We start from the raw sequence: 19,500 nt of genomic DNA on the forward strand, positions 1-19,500 counted from the left end.
TCACTCACCTGTCCTCGCCTCCTCCAGAGTAAACAACACCCGACATCGAGGTATCTCTACACTTGCCCTCACCTCTGAAAACGCTAAAATGGAGTTCATCATGAATTCTGTGTATGCGGTCGACCCCATCTACCTGCTGATGAGCGCCGTCGCCCAGCAGATGCTGGCAATGGCCTGGTTTGACTGCATTGTGGGCCAAATTGATCGCTACTATGTCGCAGCGGACAAGGGCGTGCGGCGGGTCGAGCACGCTATCACGCGCTACCCAGGCATAATGGTCTCTGCGATGACCTTCGCCTGCTCGCTGCTCCGCTCACTTGTTGTGCTGACGATGGTTAGCATGTGCAATTGCTCGACGCTCTACCAGTATCAGTCGGCTGCCATGGTCGCCGTGATGATTGGCATGATGCGTGTCCACCGCACCTTCTCGTGTCACCGCCCCATCCAGATTTTTGTGACCGAGACCGGCTACGAGATGGCTGCGGCGATGACGGCGGCGGTGGTCTGTTACTACATGAAGAAGTACAACTTTTAAGGGAGGCCATCTGACGGTTCTCACTTCACTTGGGGTGCCAAGTCAATCGACCATCAACCTTCGCCGCTCACTCGACCGCCGTCGAGAGACATATCTGTCGGCGTGTGTGGGTGTGGTTGGTACCTTCTCTGTACTCTTGTCTTCATTTTGGGTTCTCCCCTTCTTTTGTCGACGAGGTGGCAAGGAGGCTTACAGTCCTGTCTCTTCGTCTTTCTTCGTGTTTTCCACCTTTAGATGCAGCCACTTCCTCCTCCTTTTCCTTTTAGTCCTGCGAGTGCACTTGTGGGCAAGCTCGCGACGACTTCGATGCTTGTCTGTTCCTGCACATTGTTCCTGCATCCCCCGGTCGACTCTGTGTACTATTGCTGCCTTTTTTTCGTTACATAGAGAAGCGTATGGATGGTGAGGGCGGCGCAAAGGAATGCGCTGGCGCCGCGGAACGCGTCCACAGAGGTTGTATGTCTATGAGTGAGGTGAGGAGGGGAGGGAGTGATGGGAGGGATGGGAGGGGGGGGGGCAGGAAAGCAGCTGCAGGACATCGCAATGGAGGAAAAGGAGGTTTACTCATTTTTTCTTTCGCGTATCCGCCGCAACGTCGTTTTCCGCGTTTTTTTTTTGTTTCGTGTGCTCTTCTCTCCCGTCTCCTCATTGTTTCCACCGTCGCTGACTTTTCTCTTGGTCCATGCGTGCATCTGCGTGAGCCCCTGCACAGTCAATGGTGCCTATCTTCTAGTTTCAGCTGATCTTGTCCTCTTACCGTTTGGCGCTTTTCATGCTAAGGGGCTTCCGGGAACCCCGCGGCGGAGATGCGGTAGATGTCCTGTAAGTGCTCCTCAAGACTGCCCCTGGAAGGATTGATGTGCTGCACAGCATTGGATGCAATCAGCTCGGCATGGGTGGACGCGCTCGCACACATGCTCACCAGCCGTCTCGCGTGTTCGTTTGTGCATTCATTTAATCTTGACAAGATTGTGCCTAGAGCAAAGAAATGCAGTAATAAGGGGCAACAGAGTGGGTGAACGGACAGAGGACTTCCGTCGTTTTGGTCGCTGTGCGGCTGAGTAGCTTAGACGCACGGTGATGTCATGGAAAACGCGGAGGAAGCCCCGGTTGCGTTCTTAGCTATCACGAGTTCATTACTGCACACCCCTCCTGCGAGATTCTTGATCATGCAGGAGGCGCCGCGTGTGAACATTATCACTGCTTTCCGTAGGGAGAAAGTGCAAGCGGTGTGGAGCAGCGCAGTTCAGCCGCTCCTCGAGCTCCCTGAGCCTGTGTGCCTGTCTCTCTCTTTCTGTGTGTGCCTTCGGCTGCTGGCGCCAGGAAGCCTCACGTTTCTGTTTTCCCATGCCTCCATCCGCATCCCCTTTCGCTGCTGGCCTTTTCTTGCACTCCTCTGTGCGTTGTGTACACGACGCACTCACTGCACCGCTTCCTTTTTCTTGTGCACTGGCGTGTGACGCTCTCATTGGTTTGCACAGGATTATCATCGATTTACCACGCACACCACGCCCTCCTTCTTGAAGCACTGCTCTAAGTACACACTCGCTTGCGTTCGAGCAGCTCTCCTGAGGATAGGCAGACGCCGGGTGCAGCGGAAAAACAAGCCAAAAAGAATAGAAAGGAAAGGAAGCGCGGCGTTACCCACAGTGGGACAGGGAAGGACGGAAGACCTCTGTACACCCGATCAGAGCCCAGACATTTCGCGGTTTGAACAACTAAACATAACAGTGCGCCTTCTTTTATCGTTTTTTTTTTTCGTTTGCATTACCTGTAGACCTACACGCACGCAGACATCATGCCGAACACGTACTGTTACTTGGACATCACCATTGGTGGGAAGCCGAAGAGGGAGCGGGTTGTGTTGGAGCTGTTCGCGGATGTGACGCCCAAGACGTGCGAGAACTTCCGCCAGCTGTGCCTCGGAAACGATGGCAAGAAGGTGGAGGGGACGGAGGTGCCCATGACGTACCAGGGTTGCACTTTCCACCGTGTCATCCCGGGCTTTATGATTCAGGGCGGCGACTTCACCAACCACAACGGCACCGGCGGCGTCTCTATCTACGGCGAGAAGTTCGAAGATGAGAACTTCACTATTCCGTGCGACAAGAGCGGTCTGCTCGCCATGGCCAACGCTGGCGCCAACACGAACGGTTCGCAGTTCTTTATCACAACGGCGCCGGCGACACACCTGACGGGCCGCCACGTCGTTTTCGGTCGCGTGGTCCGTGGCATGAATACGGTGCGCGCAGTCGAGCAGACCCCCACCGGCGCTAACGATAAGCCTGTGGCGGACTGCGTTATCGCCGGCTGCGGCACGCTGGATGCGCTGCCGGAGGAGGAGCCGGCTTCCGATGGCGACATGTACCCTGACTACCCAGAAGACGCTGAGTCTCCTATGGTCGACGCCAAGCGCATCGAGGCAGGCGAGTCGATTCGCCAGATTGGCAACTCCCACTTTAAGAATGCCGCCTACGATTCGGCCATCGAGAAGTACGCGAAGGCAGTGCGCTACCTGAATCAGGTGGAGAACAAGGAGGTTCACCCCGAGGTCGACGCGAAGCTGATTGCCTGTTACAACAACCATGCAATGTGCGCCATCAAGCTCCAACAGTGGTCGGAGGCTCGCCACACAGCGTCTCTTGCGCTCAGTGTGGATGCGAAGAACGCCAAGGCGTTTTTCCGCCGAGGCACGGCAGCGCTGAAAGCTGGCGATGCAGACGGTGCTGTCGAGGACTTGACGCAGGCTCATCAGATTGAGCCGGAGAACGCCGAGATCACAGCAAAGCTGAGCGAGGCAAAGGAGAAGGTGAAGGCTCAAAAAGCGAAGCTGGCGGCCAATCTAAAGAAGATGTTCTCGTGAGGGTTGCGCCTGCCGGACAGAACGTGACGGGGCTGACATATGCGCCTGAACTGAGAGGATCGCTTTTCGAGGAGTGCATCGCAGAAGCCCCTCTCGTCTACAGGGCCAGCTTCGACGGCGCCACTATTTTGCCCTTGTTCTCCTCCCTTTATGTTTTCTTTTTGTACTTTTTTTTGTCTGGTGTTTAGGTATTCGGCCCTCTATTACGATGATACATATATATATATATATATATATTTATATTCGCGCGTTGCCTGTCGCGTTTTTTCACACGGAGTTTTTTTTTGGTTATGATCTGAAAGACGAGAGACTGCTCTCGTTCTCTCCTCCTCTTTCTGTTTCTCATCCTTTGCTTTTTTTTCTGCCTTGTGCGCCGTGTCTGTCACGATGTCACGACGCCTGGTGCGTGGGAATGGATTTTGCGAGAAAGAAAAGCAACTGGTGGATAAAACAGAGAGAGACGAAGAGTTCACTGGAAGATATAATCCAAGCAGAAACATGGAAAAAGGAAAAAGAAAATCTGGGCAGGACAGGCCATTGATGGACTCGTCTGTTGAAAGGGAAAAATGGCTAGGAGAGGGAGGGGAAGGGGGGGCGGCGCACATCGCTTTAATTATTACGGACTGACTGTTTTGTTCTCAACCTGGCAGCTCTCGGCATAGAGGACAGTTGGGTTTACTACTGTGTTTGTGTGTACGTGCCGGCGCGTGCGTCTTTTTTTTTATTTTCATTTCCCGCAATGAACTACACACACTCGCACAGGCCCACTGCCTCTCTTTTCCCTCCTTAGGTGAGCGCGTGTTGCGCTCTGCCCCACGAGAGGTGGAGGGTCCCACCACCCATGGCTCGCTCTTTCTCCTCTCTTTGACGCCAGTACTGATTCTCTTTGATGCACAGACGCACGCTCTGCTTTTCATCCATTATTTCGTCTCCCTCCCTCTTTTGCGCTTGATGACGGGTTTGGCGACGCGCTCTCATCATTGGACTGCTTGTGTGTCTGCGACTCGTGCGGTTGCGTGCACGTCTCACTCTTTCCCCTCTGCTGTTCACTCTCCAAAAGAAGAGGGCAAACAAACAGCGCAGGAGGCTGATGGTGCCGTACCTTTGTGTGTTCTTGTGATCGCACGCGTGCGTGTTTCTCTTCCCTACCGACGCTGGTGTTGCAGAAGGCACGATAAGCTGGAGCCGCAGTCGAGGCCTCACGCACGCACACACACATACACACACACACACACACACCAAAAAAAAAACAGCAGCACAACTAATGTGTGGGCAAACGGAGGTGCACGCCGATAATGTAGTGCCGGTGTTCTTTTCGAGCGAAGCGGTCGCCAGGACTTCTGCTGTGCTTAGGTTGGCGTTGCCCGTTGATGCGACGGGTAGTACAGTGACTGCTTTCGCTGGCCACTCGGAGGGCTGGCGTGTGCCAGTGGCCAGCATGCACGCGATCCCGCTACTGCCACCCTGCAAGGGGACAAAGGGTGACCTGAATCGAATCGATGCCGCGGCAGTCGATGGACTTACGCCAGCTACTCCCTCGCTCGCGGCAGGTAATACCGCACCTGCGCGCCAGGCTGCCTGCGGTGCGCTACGGCGGCAGGTGGGGCTGCCGTCAAAAAGTCGGTTCTCCATGTCTCTCACCTCACTCATGAGTTTTCTCTCGAGTAGGTGGGTTTCTGCCGCCGAGTTCACCACGAAAGCGACAACAACGAACATCCCTTACGAGCTGGACGCGCACCGCACCGGCCTTTGCAGCTGGGCCTCTTCGTCGTTGACAACAGCCTTCGTGTCTCTAGTCTGCGCGTGGCTAGCGGTCGAGGCTGAAATGGCCACTCGCGCCCCAAGTTTCGTGGTTTGCAGCGCCGTAGTCGTGCGACACACCTTCTTTACCACAGCTCTATGTGCGTGCGTCGACTTTGCATCTGCTCAGGTACCGTTATGCACAATGTGGCTTTTGCTCCCTCTCATCGGATTCTCCCTGGAGGGTTTGGTACCGCCTCGAGTATGGCGCACGCTGATTGCCTGCTTTATCCCCATGAGCAGCACCGCTCTGTCAGGCCGCGGAGCGACGCCGGCATTCCCGGCGCTCCTTTGGGTGACGAGTGCCGTTGCGCACTAAGTGGTGACTGTGTTCCATGTAGTATGCCGACAACTAAGGCTGCCAGACACAGCACCTCGAGCAAAGCAGCGCGTTATCCCTGGAATGAGGTTAGCATGGATGCAGGAGGATACGAGCGCATGCAGATCGTATGCGCTCCGTGATACTCGTAGCGGCGACTCGCTTGTGGGCTTGTCACCCCTCTCTTTCCGAGTGTCAACATGAGAGTTCTTGCTTTCTGTACCTGCTCACCTCCCCACTCATACATCTGCCGGTACGTGCGCATGTGTGTCTCTCGAAACTCAAACCGCGTGCCACTGCCTGAAAAAAAAAGCAAAGATGCAGAAAACCGTAAAATACAAGCAATAAAAACTCTGTTTGTGCGTGTATGTGTGTTTGCCGGCAGTCCTTGATCCGGCGCTGCCGGTTGCATGGCTGTGTAGCGGTGGGCTTTCTTTTCTGCTTTGCTCTCTCTCTCTCTTATGCACACGTTGCTGCGCATCTCTTTCTTCGTCTTCCCCCTCGCTTTCAGGCATGTCTGCGCTCCACACTTCTCCTCTGGTCTGCCGTCTCATATTCCTTCCTCTTTCTGTTCTTCTGCGCTCCCCTACGCCATAAGAGTCCTCCCCGACCGCATCTCCAGACATCGTCACGAGCATCTATTTGTCGTGCTTCTTGTGTCTCGGCATATTCTGCACACCCGCGCCTCCTGAAAGTCCCCACCATCCAAAGGCAGAGACGATGACGACCATTACAGAGGCGATGGTGCTGGAGAAGGAGCGACAGAACGCTGCCAGGCGCGATGCGCTGAATAAGCGCAGCCAAAATGTGTCCCGCTTGGCTGAACCAGAACCTAACTTCCCACCGGAGTGCTGCTGCGTGAAGCCAGTTATCTACCACAACATCCGCGAGCAGGTGCCCGTGACGCAGCAGCGTTTCATGTACATCCTCGCGGGCCTGTACGTCACGTTGATGGCCCTCATCATCTACAACATCGTGGCTGCCCTGGTGGCCTTCGCCCTTGGCGGAAGCGCCCTGCACTTTGGTCTTTCCTTTGTGTATCTGCTGGGACTCCCAGGAGCGTGGATTTCGTGGTACTACAACGTGTACTGCGCCATAGTGTACGCGTCGCGCTCGCGGCAGCTGATTGCTCTGCTGGGTCTTCTTGTAGGCGTCGTTTTCGATGTGTGGATGACGATCGGCATCACCGGCTTTGGCGGCTGCGGCTGGATCTACGCCCTCAGCTTGACACGCAATGTGGCTCCGTTTGTGCTGGTTCTCATTAGTGCGATCCTGTGGCCGCTGCACGGCTTTGCGCTGTGCGTGATGCTCCTGCGTTATTGGCGCCTTTCGAGGGTACTCTTGAAGAATACGGCCAACATCTACCGCCAGAGCATCATTTAGCTGTCTGACCTCGTGCCACGTCAGGACAGCGCTTCCCGACCAGTGTACATTACACTCCACATAGCAGGAATTTTTTTGTCAACGTGCCCATTCTCTGCCATACACGAGCCAAACTCCACTCCGCGTCACCGCCGGCCGGCCACAGGCCTCACCGAGTCCTGCGACGCAGCGCGGCACACACGCTTTGCGGCAACGCGCCGACTCAGCCATCCGAGAGCACGGCCCCCCTGCCTCAAGCTCCACCGACCTCCTCCCGCCCCCCCGCTGCCTCGCAGGCCGCCTCACAGCCGCTCCCATCATGCCGGCCGCCACCTGCGGCATCCCTCCTCGGAGAGGGAGGGGGTGGCGCTCAGGCTCCCCACACCAGCAGGCGGTGGTGAGGGCCGGGTGACGGATGCGCTGGAGCCGCGCAGACGCGTCGGCACTGCCGCAGGCCGCTCCGACGCAACGCCATCCAGGACCTGACACACCGCCGACATCCGTCGCGATGCAGCGCACTGGCTTCCCTACGTCGTGGGCACGTGGACCCTGCCAGCACCAGAGGAAGTGCAGCGCTGCATTGGCAGGGGATGGAGGAGGGGCTGCTTGGCTTCTTCCCATGCACACAGAGGGTGAAGGAGGCTACTGGATCCGGGATACCTCACACCGGGGTGTGCTTGCCCCCTGCTGTCATGAAAATCAACCTAAAACAGCAGAAACCAAAAATGCGAAATGGCGGCTTCAAGCGCACAGGGGCTTTTCGGACCCCCTCTCTTTTATTGGGTGCTTCAAGTTCTTTGCTGCATTGTTTGTGGTTTGCGTGGTCGTTCCCGCTTAGTGTGTACTTCTCTTGTTGCGATTTAGTTGGCCCTGAAGCTGGAACATCGGTGATGTGGGTGCTGCGGTGGGGGATGAGGAGAGAAGAGCATGGGGACGATTGATTCGCCTCGTTGCGGAGTCTGAAGAGGGAGTCTTAACGTCTCACAACCCTTTTTGGTTCCTTGCCGCCTCCGCCCCCCCGCCCTCTCTCCCTTCTAAGCCACACACATGCGACATATGCGCGCCGATGCGCATGTGGTGTTATTATTTGTTGTTCCCTGTCTGATCTCATTCCGCATTCACCCCGAGCGTGCGTGTGCGTGTGGGTGTGCCTGATGAGAAACCATTGCTTCCTGTGCGCTTGCAGCAGCAGTCTTTCCGCAAATGCAGAGCAAAAAAAAAAAAACATTGAAGAAGATACGGGTATGTACAAGACGACCGTGGGCGGTGCAGAGCCCCCACGACACGGTAGGGGGAAAAAGTCGTGTGGCCCCAAATCGCTGTGGCGAACGCTTGCCGCTTCTCGCTCACTGCCTCTTTGTTCCATCGAAGCACAGCAAGCAAAAGGGGAAAAGTGTATTCGAAGCATCTGCTCACGTCTGCACTAACGCTCACTCTTTCGATGACAGGTGACAAGGCCGCTTTCTGCCACTGCCTCTTTGCTTCCTCTTCCGTCGTGTGACACATCGTAGCCGCCGCCCCTGCCAGTCTCTCTTTCCCAAGAGGTGTTGCGGAAGGCCGCGCTTACGGGGTAAACGACACACCCAGAGAACAGCCATCGATAATCCGTCCTGCGGATCGGTAGTGATTGACCAGCACCGCTGCGACGCACACGCACATACCACGCATCAGTGCGCCTTCCGGAAGCGACTATCGAGAGAGTGTGAGTGGGCGCAGGAGAGGGACATGAGTGTGGGTTTTTTATGCTTCTCGCTTCGTGCGCCTTCCAGCGCCTTCCTCTCCCCGACCTCCTGCCCACATTTTCGACCACTTTTACTTCCCTAGTTACCATGCCTTTCAGCATCACGTCGTCTATGATGGACAGTAAATCCAATGTTGGCGACTCGGCAACGATGCCCATGCTGCCAGAGCCTTATCATGGCGCCCTCTTCCAACCGGCGTCTCCGCATAGCGACTCTGCCTCTACGGCTCGCTTCTCCGAAAAGAGCGGCCAGCTGCACAGTTGCCATGGCGTTCCGCATGGAGGCCTCACCCGTGAGCCGTCGGAGATGTTTCAAGTCGTTATCGACGGCGACGACGGCGGCGTTGAGATGCGGCGCGTGCATGACCGCATTGAGGCTGCCTTACGTGTGCGCTTACTATACCGGCCTCTGGAGACTCGCGTGGGCAGCCGAGAGCGGGCAAACCCGTACGTGTCAGCTCCGATGCCGGGCCGCATCACAATCGTGCAGAAGGACGGCGTTTACCAGGTCTCTGATCATGACGCGTCGCTTTTTCTCCCTATACCAACGTGGTCGCAGTACGCGATGGACGTGCAGAAGGTGCGGCTCACCGTCGGCAACGCCGGCTGCGTCAACGCCTGTCATCATCGTCTTGGCATTATGCAAGAGCGCTCCCGCATGTTCTTTTTGCTTAATGCGGAGATGGAAGAGCGGGCAAATTATCACAAAGCCGGCGGCGTCTTTTCAGCCGCCAGGAAGGTAGACAACGCCGTCCTGCTCTCCGAGTCGATGGATGCGCAAGAGCTGCTCGAGGGGGTGAAAGAGATGTACCGGCGCAGTCCGGAGGCAGCAGTGCACCTGCGCGACGGGTCCAACTCTACGCTGCGTGAGCTGCTCGGCGCACACGGCGTACGGTCCGCGGATGAGCTCACCGTCGCTGGCCTCGGATGGAAGGCAGAGAAAGACACACCTCATCAAGGTCAGATCGACTCGGCAGATTGCGAGAGCATGGCTGCCCTCGGCGCCGAGCTGCGTTTCTCCTTCACCGCGTTGCAGGGGTACCTGTGCGAGAAGGTGCTGCGGCGCGTGGTGTCCAGGGCAGAGCGGCCGTTACTTACTCCACAGGCGGCTGAGTACAGCGTGCCACTCTACGGTCTGCAATCTTCCGAGCTGAGTGATCTGGCGGAGCTGATGCGGCGTAAGCTTGAGGGCCCGCATCCGCGGGTGCAGTACATCCTGAGCATCTGCTTCACCGAGTCGCCGCCGTTCGAGGTGGCGAGCAGCTGCACGACGCTGCAGGACCAGCTAGACAACATCTTTCTCGCTCTCTTCAAGGCCACCTTGGCTCCGGAAGACCCTAGCAACGCCGGCGTGGCGTGGCTGCTGGGGCAGGTGGGTGGTCTGCAGATGCTGCATGCACAGGACGGGCCCGGCCGCGACTTTGACGAGATGGCTCCGCCGCCAGATCAGGTGAGGATTGGGGCCAAGCAGAGCGGGCTCTACTACATGTACTACCTTTACGCCAACCTCGCCGTGCTGAACAGCCTGCGGCGGCGCAAGGGGCTCGAGCCGTTGCAGCTGCGCTGCACTGGCAACAAGCCGACCGGGATGGACGACCTGATCGGCGCCTACATCCTCTCTGACGTTATCACACGCGCGACCAAGATTACCGACTACCCCGTTCTGCAGTACCTGTGCGGTCTGCATCGTGTCGGCCTGACAGTGTCGCCGTTGTGCGACCACATGGAAGGCATCGTGGCGTACAAGGACCACCCGCTTCCCCACTTTTTGCACCGCTGCTTGCACATCACGCTATCGACAGAGTCGCCGCTGCGCTACCACCACAACCCCCGCGCGCTCATCGAAGAGTACGCCACGGCGCAGAAGATGTTTCGACTGAGCTCCCTCGACATGACAGAGCTCGCACACAACAGCGTTCTCATGTCCTCCTTCTCTCCTGAAGTGAAGCGGCAGTGGCTTGGGGACAACTACCAGCTGGGCGTCGAGGGCAACGAGTTTGAGCTGAGCCATGTCACCAACGCACGGCTTGCGTTCCGCGACGAGGCCTGGCAGCTGGAGCGCAACATGATGCGCGACCTAAACTTGAATCCTCCTCACGAGGTCGGCGCCGGGCTCAGTCGCTGGCATCACCTGAGCAACGTGCAGGAGGTGGAGTACGATACCGTGATGGACAACCGCGTCCGCTTCCCGCGCACGGTTCTCAAAGGGCCACACAAGGACGCGAAGGCGGCGACGGCGGCACCGCGCGTCGCGCGCGCCCTCGACCTGCGCCACCAGTACATCTGGCGCCCACCCCCTCCGTGGGAGACGGCGCAGCGACACGGCGTCGAGACAGACTTCCAGCGCCGAACGGCAACCTTTAACGAGGATGAGTGGACCTACGCGGCGAGCGACGCGGTCTTCATCGCATACCCAAAAAGCGCCGTGCACGCCTGGCCGCGGTCGCTGCCGACGCTCGACGACTTCCACAAGCACCTGCGCGAACTGAGGGACATCTGCGCCAGCGCCGAGGTGAAGGAGTACGCGCACAAGCGACTCGAGAACCTCGACCACAAGTTCCGCCTGCACCTGGCTCTCAACCACGAAAACGAAGCCGGCACCACGGAGGATCGACAATCCTCGAACCGCGACTTCTATCAGGCCACCAAGGTCGACACGCACATCCACATGGCAGCCGGCATGACGCCGAAGCAGATTTTGAAGTTTGTGCTTGCCAAGCTGAAGGAAAGCGGCGACGACATTGCCATGAAGAAGGGAGACGACATCATCACCCTGGGCCAGCTCTTCGCCAAGGCCGGCATCACGCCGAACTTGACGGTGGATCAGCTGAACGTGCAGGCTGACCATACGCTGTTCGAGCGCTTTGACAACTTCAACAGCAAGTACAACCCGATGGAAAACGGTGACCTGCGCTCGCTGCTGCTGAAGACGGACAACTTCATGAACGGCCGCTACTTTGCAGAGCTGATCCACGACGTATTTGAGCAGTACTCGCGCGACCGCTACACCTACGCCGAGAACCGCCTCTCTGTCTACGGTATCAACGTCAAGGAGTGGGACAAGCTGGCGCATTGGTTTGCCACGCACGGTATGGCGAACAAGCACAATAAGTGGATTATTCAGGTGCCGCGCGTGTACAAGGTGTTCCGCGCGCAGAACGTCATTGGCAGCTTTGGTCAGTATCTGCAGAATATCTTTCAGCCCTTGTGGGAGGCCTCGCTGCACCCGAGCGAGCATCCGACGCTGCACAACTTTCTCAATCACGTGAGTGGCTTCGACTCCGTCGACAACGAGGCCACCATCGATCTCCCCTTCACGACGGTCTCGCCGTGGGCTTGGACGGTCGTCGAAAACCCGCCGTACAACTACTACCTCTACTACCTGTACGCCAACATCCGCACACTCAACGAGTTCCGCGCCTCTCGCGGCTTCTCTACGTTTGGGCTGCGGCCGCACTGCGGCGAGTCAGGCTCTGAGGTGCACCTTTACGGCGCCTTTCTGTGCGCGAACAGCATCTGCCACGGCATCAACCTGCGCAACGATCCACCGATGCAGTATCTCTACTACCTCGCCCAGATTGGTTTGCACGTGTCGCCGCTGAGTAACAACGCTCTTTTCTTGCACTTTTTGAACAATCCTTTTCCGGACTTCTTCCACCGCGGACTGAATGTGTCGTTGAGCACGGACGATCCGATGATGTTCCACCAAACCCAGGAGCCGTTGATCGAGGAGTACAGCATTGCTGCGCGCGTGTGGGGGCTCAGCGCGAACGACCTGTGTGAGATTGCTCGCAACTCCGTGCTGCAGTGCGGCTTCGACAACAACTTCAAGTGCAACGCAATCGGTGACCGCTGGTTTCTCTCGTCTTCGTTGGGCAACGACTCGCTGCGCACGCACCTCTCTGACATTCGTGTCGCGTTTAGGTTTGAGACCTACCACACCGAGTTGCAGCAGCTAGAGCTGTGCTGCGGACGGCCGGTGTCGCGCTTCATGATGACAGCCGCCGAGGAGCGCGCCGTTGACGTCCAGCTCGTCGATGTGCAGCGCGAGTACGTCCTTCTCTCCACGCACGATCAGGCGATGGAGGTGATGCTGCGCGAGATGGAGGACACAAAAGCGAAGATCTTGCAGACACGGGCTCAGGTGGACATCCTGCGACGGCAGCAGCGCTCTCTGCTGGAGAAAATCACGGAGATGGGTATCCGCCGCCAGGAGGCAGAGGAGCAGTCTGCGCAGGAGAAGGAGCTGCCGTCTCGCAAGGGCCCCCTCTACGTGCGTGAAAAGTCGCAGGTCTCGCAGGTCGGCGGCGGCGATGGTGAACGCTCTTGTGTCTTACGGAGCCCCACGTGTCCAACACAGCAGGGTGAAACACTGAAGCGTCTTTTGCGCTGGAAGCCGATGCCACCAGACCTGATGCGCTCCGTCACACAGGCGAGTTTCAGCGGTTCTCGTGGGCGTCCACTTCCGCCGCTGCCAGTGCGGCAGCTGTACCAAAGCACGACAAGCGTTAAGGGCCCTGCGAAATACTGAGGCGGTTCCAAATGAGCGGATTCGACGTTGTATCACCTTCTTTCAGCCACGCCGTTGTGGCTTTTTTTTTGTTTATTCGAGCAATGATGTGCATTACTGGAATCACAGGGAGCGCCTTCGCGTGCGAGCCACCACATCTGTTTCCTTTTCGAATTTTCTTCAGTTGCGCATATGTCGGATGCGTGTCGGGGTCTATGAAAGCGAGTAGGAGAGAGGGTTTGCCCATACCCATGCGTGTGTGTGCGTTTTGGGAGGGTTCTCCTCGTCTGTCTAATCTTCTTCCGCATTGCCACCACTCTTGTACCGATTGCAGTCCAGGTGTGATTCGCTTCTCCCTGCCACACACTCACCAAAGCCGCCGAAAAAGATGTTCCAAGTGAAGACAGGTTAACAAGGTCCGACGAGTCTTTTCGCTCTACTCTTAGGTCAGCCGCCTCTCCTCTACCACGGTGCTCTCCCTCGTTCTTGCTGTGGCCGGGTGCCGTTGCTCTTGTTATCGCTGCAGCAGGACACTCGGCGTGGGGGAGAACAAGGAGGAGGGATCATGATAGCTCTGAAGATGCCCAGAGCGAAGGCTGCGGTAGCCTCGCACGGTTCTCTCCGTCTCTCTTCCTGTGTGTCGCACCACTCATTTCTCTGCATCTCTCTCTATCTCCCATTCCCTGTCGCTTGGCGCTCTCCCTCATCTCACCCCTGCATCGCTCCTTGACACCTTTTCGCTCAACTTTCGGGTATGTCTCTCTTTCCCAAACGCTGACGCCTACATCTTTTCCCCCTTTATTTTCACACAACGTCGGTGATGGGGCCCGCGCGCAGAGTAGTGCCTTACAGAATCAACCAACTCGCGTGTCTCTTTTTTGTTTTTTTTCGTTTTCTTCTGTGTGCATGCTTTTGCCCAGCTCGCTTCCCCCCGCTTCCCCTCTTCTCCGTCCGCCCTCTCCCACGCCATTTTTCTTCTACCCGTCCCCTTTTTTCTGCGCAACAAGAAGGCCAGTGACACTTGTGCGCGCACATCTTGCTGTAGCTCCTCACTGCTATTCTACAGTTTGTGCTTCCTCTTTGTTTCTCTAGCCTGAGCATCTCACGCCGTCGTCACCATCTTTGCTTGAAACACCTTCAGGTCGTTTTTTTTTTTTACCTTGGGACTTCCTGTGAAGCCCACCAACTCCGCGCAGACGAGACACAACTACGTCGGAGGTGCAAGCTGCTGCAATGGCCGCGCCGGGCCTATGGGTGTGCTCGAACTGCTCTGTGGAGCAGATGGCGGAGACTACCTACTGCCACATGTGCAAGTTCGCCCGGCCAATGGATCGCCGCGGTGTGCCGCAGATTTTTTCTGGATACAACATCCACTTCAACGGCATCATCCCTCGCACGATCATGCACCCGAGCCACTCGGTGGAGTGGCGCATGGCAGAGCGCCACGGTGCTACCTGCTGCACGAGCTTCGACCCCGCAGTAGTCAGCATTCTTGTCTACCGCCCCGGCTATGAGCGCAGCGAGAAGTGCCGCACCTGCCTTGAACACCACCCGAACATTCCGTGCGTCCCGATCGCGTGGCTGCTGGACTCGCTCCTACAGTCGCGCCAGATTCATCCCTCACTCTACCGCCTGACGCGTTTGCTGCCCGTGGCAAACCCGACGGTAGGCGGCACCGACCTGCCTCACCACCAGCACCCATTCTACCAGATCAACAAGTCAGAGTACAGCATCCCCACCTCCTTCCCCCCCTCCAAGAACAAGGGGCCCAAGAAGTCCGCGGCGGCTGAGGGTGCGAATAACCAGAATGAGGTGCCGGGCGAAATGGAGGCGGCTATTCCGCCTTTCTTCGATATCGAACCGTTCCGGTGCACAGCTATGTCAGTCTTCGACGCGGCGGTGGCGTGCGCGACCGGCGTGAAAACCGAGGCTGTCGACGACGACAACGACAAGATCGAGGCTCGCAAAACGAAGCCCGGCATTGAGCTCATTGCCGCGCAGCAGCCGAGCAACAAGGTGGACCGAGCGCTTTTCAGCGGCATGAATGTGGTGCTCACGCCATCCCTGCAGGGGCAGACGGCGGTTGTGATGACTATTCAGCGATGCGGTGGGAAGATTGCAGAGAAGCGGGAATCGCTGGAGGCGACGCTGCGGAATAATGTGACTCACGTCATCTACTCCCACGAGGACAAGAAGGATGATGTCATGATCCAGGCAGCGCACCTTATCAGTACCAACCTCCCCGGGCTTCAGCTGGCTCAATCGAACTGGCTGGAGGACTGCCTCATCCTTGGTGAGCTGTTGCCGCTTCGCGGCATGTACACTCCGACCGCAAAGCTGCTAGAGACGCTCAACAAGAAGTACACGAAGGCAAGAAGCTGAACCCTCTGATACTCGGTTTTCGTCCCTTGCTTGTGTGTGTTCATGGCTGCACTCAAGGATCCCTGTGCGCCCACTGCCGTGTCGCGTGTGCGTATGTGCTTTCTTCTTTTGTGATTCACACTCTTTGCTTTTCCTTCATTGCCAATGTCGTAGGTGGGTGGCGGGAGGAGGCGTTCTTCCCTCCGCCCCCGCGTCAGTGCGTGCGTGAAGCCGCATAGTGGGCCCACTTTGTGAATGCGCGTTGTGTGTGTGCGTGTATCTCTTTCTGGTCTCCATTTCTTCTGCCGCTCCTCGCCGATATATCGTGCAGCTGCGTCATGTTAGTCCCCCTCCTCCTCCCCCTTTTCAGGTGTTTCTATTTCGTCTTCGAGGCTTTAAACTTCTCCTGTACCGCCGCTGTTTCAGGTCACGCAAGAACGATGATGGGAACCTGCCATCACTGACGCCGTCTTCCAGGACGGCCTGTTCTTATGTTCCTACCCTCTTTTTCCACCCCTCCAGAACACTTTTGCATGGCAAAAAGCGTGGATGTAGTGGCGAGTGCGTGTTCACTCTTTTTACTGATTTTATGTGGCTTTCGTTGTCTTTGTGCGCCACTCCTGCTGCTTTCTGTTTTGCGCATTCTGCTGAGATCTTGCGTTGTCGCGGGGGGGGTGTTGCGCACGATGGCCGCACGCCTCCCCTTCACGGATGTGCGAGCAGGGGGAAGGTGCCCTCCATTCAAGGACGATGATGACCGGCGCGGATTTTGTGAACCCACCCTCCCCGTTTTGCGCTTCTGCCGTCAAGGGATTTCCCTAGTCCGGTGCTTTTGTATCTGCGTGCGTGTGAATTGTGAATTGAATGAGTGAGAACGCTGCGGGCAGTCAGGGAGACGAGGGATGAGCCCCTTCCGGTGCGTGTGTGCTGTGAGGAAGTCGACATCTGTTGCTGGGCAGCTCGCTATGGAATCGCAGCGAGCACATACGAGCACCAAGGGAGTCGGAAAAGACCTGAGGTGCTGCCGCGATGCACATGCGTTAGATTCCATGGACGAATGCGCACATTTAGGGAAGCGCGTAACGGAGTCGGTGCCCTTTCTGTTTGAATTTTCGGTTTCGAGGTAGGTATGCGCTGCCTCACACGTTCTTATGCCCGAGAAAGGCACAGAGACCAACCCTTGCGAGGCGGTGCAGCCCGAGGAACACGACACAGGAAGGGGGAATAGAAAGAGGAGGTCTTTCCGTGCGACCTCCAGCAGCAGCGACCGGAAACAGAAAACAAATGGAAATGCCTTGACTCACAGACTTCATTGTAGAACACGGGCGGGTGGAGGCGCACTTCTTTTTCTTCACCTCTTTGTCTCTCTTTTTTTCTTAGTATGCTGCCCAAGGACATCGTTCCTTCCACGTTCCAAAACCCCTCCCCCACCGCCACCGCCACCATCTCTCTCTGTTTTTTTTTTTCTTTCATCATCTACGTCTTTAGTGCCTTTTCTTTATTTGCCTACTTCGTCAATGTGTGTGCGTGCGCGTGCCTCTCTCCCTCTCTCTGTGTGTGGAGGAGGGGGGAGGGCAAACGTGTTGTGAGTTGGGGATAGTTGACTGCTTGAGAGGATTGGTCTGTGCGCGCATCCTTGTTCTATAGTCCTTCCCTCCTTTGGGTACCGTTCTCTTCAGTCTCTTTTTTCGTGTGTGTGTGTTGTCATTTTCTTGCCACCGTCGCGGTTCTTCGTCTATGTCTTTCTCCGTGTATGCGTGCTTGCTGGTGTGCACGTGGGTACATGCGTCGGTGCCGGTTGATTCCAGAATTTTGCGTTTTTTTTTCTACTTGTCTTCCCTCTTAGCCGATCCTTCACGCGCTTGCTTTCAGACGACTATCACGGAAGGTCACGTAACGGAAAAATGAGCACCGAAGCCAACCAAGGTCAAACGACACATCCCCATCCTCGTGACGGGGGCAGAGAGTGAGTGCATGCAGTCATAAATATGAGGCATACGTAAAAGATGCTGCTTTGGCCTGGTACTCCTTTCTGGTGTCTTTGTCCGCGGTGGGCCTCTTCACCGCGACCCCGGCAAAGAAGTCGTGCAGCCCGTTAGTTTCCAGAGGAGTGGTAGCGTTTTTGGCATGTGTGGGCGCTGATGGCATGTCTGCCCTTGCTCCCTCCCTCGCTGCCCTCTCTCCTTGCCTCTCTTGCTTTCTGTGCGCGCCGTACACCCGCCCTCAGAGTCTCGACCTACATGTCCTCTATTCGTTGCTTTTCTTCTGCGATCCGTTTTTTTTCCTGGTTTATTTTCTCCCTCGGGAACGAGCTTGCATCAGCTTCAGCGACCTCGTCTATCTGCGACGCTGGTGCGGTTGCGTGTACGTGCTTCATGCATACAGGTGCCCTCTCCTCTTCCGCGCGCCCACCCCACCGCACACAAACACACACACACACACAGACAGGTGAGGGCTACGGCATTGGTAATCTTATTTTTCTGTGTTTACCGCGTTCAAATTTCAAGCAGGATTAATGTTCTTCTGGATGGTGGTTGCCCTGCTGGTGGCCATCGCTATCGTGGTGACTCCAGCAGGGAAACTGGCCGCTGCCAAATGCCAGCTGTACGCCCATGGCGTTGTCTTCATGGCCAAGGCAGAGGATCTGCCAAAGGCATACAGAGGCACCAATTACATACGCATGAACACCGTCGGCGACGGCACTGGGGGCAAGCGAATGATTCGTGTCATTTTCATCCGCCACGGGCAGTCCGTGTGGAATTCGCTCTTCAACTCGTGCAACCTCGGCTTGCCTGTGCGCGTGGCGAAGGCGGCAGCTCGCGAGTTTACTGATTTCTTCACGAATCCCTTTGGCTCATGCATTATCGACTCCCCGCTGAGCAGCAAAGGCAAGAGAGAGGCGCAGGACCTCGCCAGCTTCATGCGTACTGCCAAGACGAAGATCTCCTTCGATCCAAGGACTTCAGTGGTGGTTTCTAGCAATCTGCGCCGCGCGATGGAGACGGCGCTCATCGGCGTGTCGCCGCGCCTGACGGTAACGCAGGAGCGAATCGTGATGGACTCGTCTCTACAGGAGGGCTCGCAGAACATCGACGCCCAAAGCCTCTCGACCGAGCCTGGGAAGATTGCGCCGTGTAAGCTCGGCACCATCACCCATCCTTTGGAGCTCGCTGTCGTCTTCGACCCCTACCTGAACGCTGGAAACCGAGTGGCCGGCGTGGACGTTTACCAGCGCATGGATGAGTTCATTATGCACCTGTTTGGCGGCAGTGGTGAAGCCAATCTTGTCCCGGCCGCTGGAGGCAGCAACGCTGCCCTGAAGGAGGTGATCGTGGTGGGCCACAGCGGGTACTTCCGCAGCTTCTTCCGTCGCTTTCTCCCACCGCATTCCACTCACATCTCGAAAAAGAGCAAGATGCAAAACTGCGCCGTAGTAGCGTTTGAACTGACACGTGACGAGTCCAGCGACGAGGTAGCCGTGGAGGAGTCGACGCTAAAGGTGTTGTACAAAGGATTCGCGTGAAAAACGAAAAAGACGTTGTACTCTCCCTCTTTACGCCTACGCGGAGTTGGCAGAAAAGATGCTCGGGGAGGAGGAACAGAGGTCACAACGGCGCGCTTTCGTTGCGTTACCGGCTTCTCTCGGCGGTGCGGGTGCCGAAGCTGCACACTGCCGGCTTAGCATTCGTTCTCTCTTTTTCTTTTTGCCTAGTTTATCTTGGTCTCTGTTGACGGGGGAACACACCTCAGTGCGGTGGTGTAACAGAGCTCAGTGCCCCAGCCCTTCGGGTGCATGGGAAGAAGCCAAGCAGCCCCTCCTCCATCCCCTGCCAATGCAGCGCTGCACTTCCTCTGGTGCTGGCAGGGTCCACGTGCCCACGACGTAGGGAAGCCAGTGCGCTGCATCGCGACGGATGTCGGCGGTGTGTCAGGTCCTGGATGGCGTTGCGTCGGAGCGGCCTGCGGCAGTGCCGACGCGTCTGCGCGGCTCCAGCGCATCCGTCAACCG

The 19,500-nt window shown here is 57.0% G+C and overlaps 7 protein-coding genes across 7 annotated transcripts; all 7 read left to right on the top strand.

The window, feature by feature from the left end:
• Nucleotides 1-88: 88 nt before the first annotated feature.
• Nucleotides 89-535, top strand: LDBPK_354820 (hypothetical protein, conserved; the record flags this gene model as incomplete). Its single annotated transcript, XM_003865011.1, has 1 exon — nucleotides 89-535. The coding sequence occupies one exon, from the start codon at nucleotides 89-91 to the stop codon at nucleotides 533-535; it is 447 nt and encodes a 148-aa protein (XP_003865059.1).
• Nucleotides 536-2,333: 1,798 nt separating this feature from the next.
• On the top strand, nucleotides 2,334-3,398 carry LDBPK_354830 (peptidyl-prolyl cis-trans isomerase (cyclophilin-40), putative; the record flags this gene model as incomplete). The annotated part of the gene is made up of 1 exon (XM_003865012.1): nucleotides 2,334-3,398. The coding sequence occupies one exon, from the start codon at nucleotides 2,334-2,336 to the stop codon at nucleotides 3,396-3,398; it is 1,065 nt and encodes a 354-aa protein (XP_003865060.1).
• Nucleotides 3,399-5,028: 1,630 nt separating this feature from the next.
• Nucleotides 5,029-5,517, top strand: LDBPK_354840 (hypothetical protein, unknown function; the record flags this gene model as incomplete). Its single annotated transcript, XM_003865013.1, has 1 exon — nucleotides 5,029-5,517. The coding sequence occupies one exon, from the start codon at nucleotides 5,029-5,031 to the stop codon at nucleotides 5,515-5,517; it is 489 nt and encodes a 162-aa protein (XP_003865061.1).
• Nucleotides 5,518-6,237: 720 nt separating this feature from the next.
• On the top strand, nucleotides 6,238-6,900 carry LDBPK_354850 (hypothetical protein, conserved; the record flags this gene model as incomplete). The annotated part of the gene is made up of 1 exon (XM_003865014.1): nucleotides 6,238-6,900. One exon carries the CDS (start codon nucleotides 6,238-6,240, stop codon nucleotides 6,898-6,900), a length of 663 nt encoding a protein of 220 aa, XP_003865062.1.
• Nucleotides 6,901-8,732: 1,832 nt separating this feature from the next.
• On the top strand, nucleotides 8,733-13,151 carry LDBPK_354860 (AMP deaminase, putative; the record flags this gene model as incomplete). Its single annotated transcript, XM_003865015.1, has 1 exon — nucleotides 8,733-13,151. The coding sequence occupies one exon, from the start codon at nucleotides 8,733-8,735 to the stop codon at nucleotides 13,149-13,151; it is 4,419 nt and encodes a 1,472-aa protein (XP_003865063.1).
• A 1,260-nt stretch (nucleotides 13,152-14,411) lies between these two features.
• On the top strand, nucleotides 14,412-15,512 carry LDBPK_354870 (hypothetical protein, conserved; the record flags this gene model as incomplete). The annotated part of the gene is made up of 1 exon (XM_003865016.1): nucleotides 14,412-15,512. The coding sequence occupies one exon, from the start codon at nucleotides 14,412-14,414 to the stop codon at nucleotides 15,510-15,512; it is 1,101 nt and encodes a 366-aa protein (XP_003865064.1).
• Nucleotides 15,513-18,006: 2,494 nt separating this feature from the next.
• Nucleotides 18,007-19,014, top strand: LDBPK_354880 (hypothetical protein, conserved; the record flags this gene model as incomplete). The annotated part of the gene is made up of 1 exon (XM_003865017.1): nucleotides 18,007-19,014. The coding sequence occupies one exon, from the start codon at nucleotides 18,007-18,009 to the stop codon at nucleotides 19,012-19,014; it is 1,008 nt and encodes a 335-aa protein (XP_003865065.1).
• Nucleotides 19,015-19,500: the final 486 nt, after the last annotated feature.

The sequence above is a fragment of the Leishmania donovani genome, chromosome 35 (genome assembly GCF_000227135.1).
Source record: "Leishmania donovani BPK282A1 complete genome, chromosome 35".
NCBI lineage: Eukaryota > Euglenozoa > Kinetoplastea > Trypanosomatida > Trypanosomatidae > Leishmania > Leishmania donovani.